This window comes from Chenopodium album, chromosome 10 (genome assembly GCF_948465745.1).
Source record: "Chenopodium album chromosome 10, dcCheAlbu1.1, whole genome shotgun sequence".
Lineage (NCBI taxonomy): Eukaryota > Viridiplantae > Streptophyta > Magnoliopsida > Caryophyllales > Amaranthaceae > Chenopodium > Chenopodium album.
The window spans coordinates 17,036,156-17,043,269 of record NC_137843.1 but is presented as its reverse complement, the minus strand read 5'-3'; the positions used below and the strand labels follow the sequence as shown (position 1 = coordinate 17,043,269).

Here is a 7,114-nt window from a genome sequence, read left to right as displayed (position 1 = left end):
AAAAAGACTAGCCTAACCCAAAACAAATACAAAACAAGGTACAATTAACTAAACCCGATCATAATTAGGCTTAAGCCCGTGCTTAAGACCCAATAATGACGGATTTAGAGGCGCCTAGGTTAAAATTAAAGCTGCCGCAGGAAAATCCGCGCGCATCTCAATGAGTCGCGCTGGTATGGCGGCGCAACTAACTCAGTTGCGCGCAACAACCAGCGCAACTGCTAGAGATGCGCTCGCGGAAGATTCTGAATTTTATAAAAATATAGAATCGAATCTTACCATAAAACCGCGCGCAAGACATTCAGTTGCGCTGCCCATAGCAGCGCAACTAAATAACTTGCGTTGGGATGCCGCGCGCAACTCATCCAGACGCGCGCGACACCTGCTGCGGCAGAATACCTAAAACCCTACTTGCACCCATTCCCTATAAATAGGGGCTTAATACGAGTCTTAAACACACAGAAATTAACCTAAATCCTGGAAAAAACTCTTGTGAACTTGTGCTACCAAACCCTCTTGTCCTAAACACTCACCCCTTTTGATATTTTGTTACTACGGTGGAGGTTCCCGAACAAGAAGGAGTCCATAAGTGTTCTAAACGGAAATCTAGCAAAGAGATGTGGTAAATTCCCGAGCACTTAGATAAATCACATTTACTTTTCTTGTTTAAAAGAACTTTAATCAACTTTGACCACTTTAAAAGGACATTTAATTAATCGATTCCACATAGTATCTTGTGTTAAATAAGATTAGAATTGAATAATTAATTGATTGATTGATCACCTAAGCCAAGGCGAATCTTGTTTACTTTTGCTCCTTTCACGAATTTGAATTAAAATAAAGAATAACGACTTTGCAATGTAATTCCTACGTGATTAATGCTTGTAAATAAAATCAACTAACTTAGTTTTAGGTATCACGTTGCATATATTGTTTGGTGATGAAATTGTAAAAAAGGAAGAGCTAGTAGAGGCCGCACTAGGGCTAGAATAACGATTCTCCTTTAAAGGGAACATTATTTTAGTACCATCGCCCCCGAACTCATTTCTGGTTTATGTAGACCAATTTGGGCATGGGTAAACTTATGATTTGTGCTAAATATCCCATGAACTCCACATGGGAGAAAGACATGAACGAGGTTTATGGGTTTTCGCAAAACTCATTGGAGACTCCTACTTGTTTCTTACAAAAAAGCGTGACGATAGAATCAATTCTAATTCAAGGTCCCCCAAACAGTTAGGAATTCAAATCCTAATACACTCTAACAAGTTTAAAGTCCCGAGCTTTTAAATGGCCATGGGCATCTAAGGAAGGACCCCCTACGATGGGATCACCCTCCTTACAGTGGCGACTCCACTGGGGACTTAGAGGTTACAAGATTAATTCTTAGTTATGGTCCAAGGTTTCCAACACTAGGTTGCCTATGGGTTGTAACAGGAATTAACTTGGATAATCTCTAGTTAGAGAGCGAGACTTGAACGCATAATTTCTTCCTTTTGCACAAAAGTAAAAACCGAACAAGCAATATTGCATCATGCATAATCATAGCACACTTTAACCTTTGGGGATTGGCTCATTGACTAGGGGCTGCCAACACCAGGCTTCTATCCCGAAATCAATAACAATCATCCCACCCATATCGTCAACAAAATGTTGAGAGAGCGATGTCATGAGTCAACACGTTGAGTGATTGATTTGTTCATCGTTTCTTAAAATATGGTACCCTTAGACACCCAAGCCTTTGACCTTAGAATGATATTATGTGTATGGTATGCTTATGTTATTACGTGACTATATGCGACGTGTTAGGATAGCTTTCTTTTTTCTTTTAGTTTGGTTTAGGTTTCCAATTACAAAGTTGTCGCTGCGTAATTTTGAGTCATATTCGAAGGGTAACATAAAAAAAATCGAAAAAAAAATGATGGCAAATTTTTTTTAAAAAAACGCTCGAATTAAAAAAAAAAAATTTTACGAGCAGGTGGCGTGCGCAGCTCAATGAGTTGCGCGACCCCAGCCAGCGCAAGTGATTCAGATGCGCGCCTACTGTTACGAGCCATTTTGATTTTTGCGAAAACAAATTGGCTCGTACAAACAATATCTTCATTGAAGAATTGTTTAAAGGTGATATTATCCATTCGAATATATTTTGCGTTCTTTCTCCTTCTTTTTCTAAAACAAGCGTATCGATTTACTTATCCTTTCGTACTTCTTTTAGGTCCGGTTTTAATTTCAAGCTGGGAACGAAGACTTCCGGGCGCTCGCATTCTACATTTACCATCAAACAATCCACCCCTTTCAAACCATCTTCCCTCGACAACTAGTCCTACTCCAACAACAATGTAAACCGTTGAGCAACTCCAAGAAGAGATTGCTCGCTTGAGAGAAGAAAAGGCTCAAGAGGCCGAGAAAAGAAGAATTAAGAAACTTGAAAAGGCTGAAAAGAAAAATGCCGAGACTCTAGCCTTGCAACAAAAGATGGAACAATTATCCGTCAAAGAAAAGTCGTTGGAGAAGCTTTTTCTTCGTTCTACCATGGGGAACAAGTATTTCGACGTAGAAAAGTTTGCTCCTCCCCCAGGACTTGCTTTACAGGAAAAGTTCGTAGCTACGGACTTGCCAATATTTAAGGTGATCAATAATCCACAAAACCACTTAATGTGTTTTACTGGCACCATGGCATTAAAGGGAGTTGATCCTAAGCTTTATGCTTTGACTTTCCCTTTATCTCTAGACCCAACCGCGAGAGAGTGGTACTATGGGCTAGATCCAAAATTCAAAACAACATGGGAAGATGTAGTTTCGGCTTTCATTACCCAATATGAGAGTAACGTAGAGTTCAAATCGACTCTACGTGAACTTGAAATCACTAGTAGAAAAAGCCTCATTTGCGTCGCTCATTTATAGTGTATTTGCGTCGCTTCTATGAGCGACGCAACTGCTCGCGACGCAAATGACTTTTAAGTCATTTGCGTCGCTCCTAGGGGCGACGCAAATAAGAGTCATTTGCGTCGCTCCTTTATAAACAAGCGACGCAAATGACTTTTTTTAAAAACTTATTTTTTGACATTTGCGTCACTCCTTTATAAAAGAGCGACGCAAATGACTTTTCTGATAAACTTATTTTAAGTCATTTGCGTCACTCCTTTATAATAGAGCGACGCAAATGACTTTTCTGATAAACTTATTTTAAGTCATTTGCGTCACTCCTTTATAAAAGAGCGACGCAAATGACTTTTCTGATAAACTTATTTTAAGTCATTTGCGTCACTCCTTTATAAAAGAGCGACGCAAATGACTTTTCTGATAAACTTATTTTAAGTCATTTGCGTCACTCCTTTATAAAAGAGCGACGCAAATGACTTTTCTGATAAACTTATTTTGTTATTTGCGTCGCTTGTTTGTTTAATGAGTGACGCAAATGAGGTGAATTTTTTTTTTTTAATTATAATATAATAATGTAAACATGTGCCCAACTCATATGTTAAGGAAAACCGTTACTTTTTTACTTCTCTAGTAGTAAAAAAATCTTAGCTAAAGGTCTTTACTATACTACCATAAATTAGAGGCAGCACATATAAATATAAAATCAAAAATAGATCTAATTTTAAAATACCACATGATATGATCAAAACTCACAAGCCATATCCATGTATGACAAATCTCAAGAACATAACGCGAGCCGCACCAAAAGCAAGCTACATACAAGCAGCTTTGAGCAAAATCCAAAAAAAAAAGAAAAAGAAAATTTGACCAGCAGAATCAGTGTATACTACATTCAGCGATTTCAGAGAGGACTATAGCTCCAGAAGAGCAGCCTCAGGTGAAATAAACGCCCCCTGGCAATCAACTTATCCCGCTTAGGCGCTTAGCGTAGCTGGATCACTGCACAATAAACAAACGCAATAAGATTTTTAACAAAAAAGTTCCCGAGAACTTTTTAAGATGCCAGAAAACTGGGCATAAGAAGTAAAGAAAGTTCTATAAGATTCAAACAAACACACTGGAAACAAAGGGGCTACAGAACTGCGACTTTAAAGTTGCAACAGCAAAACATCAACAGCCATAGTTTTGGAAACACTTAAAATGCTTAATAGGTGATTCATCAAAAAGTATCAAACTTGTTCCATAGAAACCCAAAAACCTCTACGAAGAAGACATGCTGACACTTACTGACAATAATGAAGGTGTGCATTGGTTGTCCTCTGTAGTACAAAGTAGCTTTTGCGCGTCCTTGTTGGGATTGGAGTGTTTCTCGGGATAACAACACCCTTGTCTTCAGGATCGTAACAATACTCAATACCAAGAGAGTATGGAGTGACATCAACAACCGAAAAACTCATGTGATCTGTACCACTCAGGAGTGCAGCCTGGGCGGCAGCACCATAGGCAACAGCCTCTTCAGGATTAATGCTTTTGCAAAGCTCCTTCCCACAGAAAAAACCTTGTAACAGCAGCTCAACCATCGGAATCCTGCTTGAACCACCAACTAGAAGAATTTCATTAATATCATCTTCACCAAAATTAGCATCCACTAAAGATTTACAGCAGAGGCATAAACACTAAAGATTGTCATCCTGTGAAGGCCGTAAGCAATGGCAGCAGCCGTTGGTTCATTGATAATGCGCATCACATTCAGCCCAGCAATTGTTCCAGCATCCTTAGTTGCCTGACGCTGTAGATTATTGAAGTAAGCTGGAACAGTAACAACAACATCCTTCACAGAAGTGCCAAGATAGGCCTCTGCAAATTCTTTCATTCTGCAGAGGATCATAGCAGAAATCTCTTCTGCTACAAATGACTTCTCTTCACCCTTGTATGTCACCACAATCTTGGGTTTTATTTCTTCAGCATTGACTTTAAATGGCCAGCGCTTCATGTCTTTCAGTAGAGCTTCGTCATTCGATTTCCAGCCTATTAGCCTCTTTACATCTGCTATTCAAGAAGACACAGAGGATGATTGCATAACCAAATTAAAGTAATTTATTTCCATCGAGTATGAAGATAATAAAGCCCTGTAACCCATACTACATATAAACTGCTATTCAATGAATACTTATGAACTTACAATTTGATGTAGACATGCAGTAGTTTAACATCAGTGAAATAAACTCTAAATCTCTGATCCAAAATCAGATATATATGAACATCAATGAACTCTGACAGCATACAGCAAATTGAACTATGTAATACAATGTCACATTAAGGGATCTATATGTTCAAAATCTCCAAATCAATCACATAAGAAAATTATTAGATTACTCACAAAACAGTTCATTTTCTTTTCTATTGAATAATAAGTTCAGAAACATTATTGTTCAAATGGAGTCATCATATCCTTTACAATAGCTAGTCCAAACGGCCATACAATTCGCAACAACAGAAGAGCATATAGCCAAACTAATTCAGTGAATGAATACTAGCAACATCAAGATCAACATCATGAGTCATGACACCCAAAAAAACTTGCCTCACTAGAAATATTTTTCGAAACTGAAATGAAATTGAACTTAACTGAATGGAAGAATAACTTTTAGCACTGGAAACTGCTGTAAATGGAAAATTTATGACATTACTGACCTACACAAGGCAACGTATTAAGGGGGTAACCATTTCAGCTGAAATCAGTCCCAGGCCCCTAAATGGTAGAGCCTCTTGACACCCTGCTTTGAGACAATGGGAGTTCTATAAGATTTTCAATTTAGAATAAATAATTCCCAAATCTGAAAGGAAAGCACTGGAACTGAATTTCTGCGCATCTTCAAGAGAGCAACTGAATGTAGGAGACCCAAATAAAACTTTAATGACAAACCAACATAGAGCAAAAGCAATCACCATAATTTCAACCTTACCAACTTAATGTTCTGACTAATATAAACAACAAAAAGAGGAATCAATACAAAATGCAACAAGTTCATGCATGCAGAATTAATGACTTCTTGACATTCATATTACAATACACACAGAGCAGTGTTAGTAAATACCTGTTCCACCAACGTTTTTCTTGTTAGCAGCAGCTCCAATACGCATTGCTCGACCTGAACACATCATTCCATTCATCTCTGACATAGCACGTAGTAATTTTTCCACTCGAAAATTCAAAAATTCAACATTGCTGTAATTTGCTTGAACTTCCTCGGGTTTTTGGGGGCGAAATTATGCGATTTTTCCACTCGAAAATATCAGATATTGCTCGAATTTTTTCAGCAGGATTTTTAATTGAATTTTTTGGGGTTTCTACGGTTCGAATTCGTATGGAATTGAGTACATTTTTTGCTCGAAATGGGGGATTTTTGGTCGAAAATAATCAATTTTTCTGGGGTTTAAGGGTTCGAATTAATTAGGGTTTTTGGTCTAAATTTTAGCTCGAAATTGCTCGGATTTGCTGCCGATTATGGGTGTTGAACTTGATTGCGATTTTGGATGTTGAATTTGCTGGGGATTTGCAGTTTTTTGGGCGAATTTGTGGGTGTTTTTTGGGCGAATTTGTTGGATTGAAGGGTCGAAATTGAAAAGTTGGGGATTTGCAGTTTAGTGAATTAGTGAAAGTGAAAAGCTAAGGTCAAAAGCGCAGAATGGGTAACCTAAAGCAGAGTTATTTGCGTCACTTCATAATAAAAATGCGACGCAAATAACAAAATCTGAAATGCTGAAAATCTGTTATTTGCGTCGCTCATTTATTAAAAGAGTGACGCAAATTATTCAGTGCCTTATTTGCGTCGCTTGTCAGTAAATGAGTGACGCAAATAATAAACTTATTTGCGTCGCTTTAATAAATAAGAGCGACGCAAATGATAGAAAGCTAACATACATTTGTTTTTTGCGTCGCTTCTTTAATAACAAGCGACGCAAATAACTTTAAAGTATAGTAAAAATACACATTTGCGTCGTTCTTTAGAATGAGTGACGCAAATATGGCGACGCAAATGAGGCTTTTTCTACTAGTGAATGCTTAACAAAGCGACGATGAAGGTTTCCTTGCTTTCTATGGTAGATGGTGAGAAAAGGCGGCTCACCTTGCCCAAAGGCCACCTGAACTCGAGTTAGTACAAAAGTTCACTGACAATTGTCATGAAAAGTACAACAAGCATCTACGGTACCTTGGTTTAGACACTTT

The 7,114-nt window shown here is 38.0% G+C and overlaps 1 protein-coding gene across 1 annotated transcript; it reads right to left on the bottom strand.

Annotated features, from left to right (window-relative positions):
• Positions 1-4,531: 4,531 nt before the first annotated feature.
• LOC145564951 (uncharacterized) lies at positions 4,532-6,057 on the bottom strand. The gene is made up of 2 exons (XM_081625096.1): positions 5,982-6,057; positions 4,532-4,929 (listed from the first exon to the last, which is right to left on the bottom strand). The coding sequence occupies exons 1-2, from the start codon at positions 6,055-6,057 to the stop codon at positions 4,532-4,534; spliced, it is 474 nt and encodes a 157-aa protein (XP_081481222.1).
• Positions 6,058-7,114: the final 1,057 nt, after the last annotated feature.

Excerpts from the sequence above, each read along its gene's own strand:
- LOC145564951 (XM_081625096.1), bottom strand. The coding sequence starts at position 6,057 with ATGAATGGAATGATGTGTTCAGGTCGAGCAATGCGTATTGGAGCTGCT. Across the intron at positions 4,930-5,981 it reads GAAAAACGTTGGTGGAACAG|ATGTAAAGAGGCTAATAGGC; the intron begins GTATTTACTAAC and ends CTTGAATAGCAG.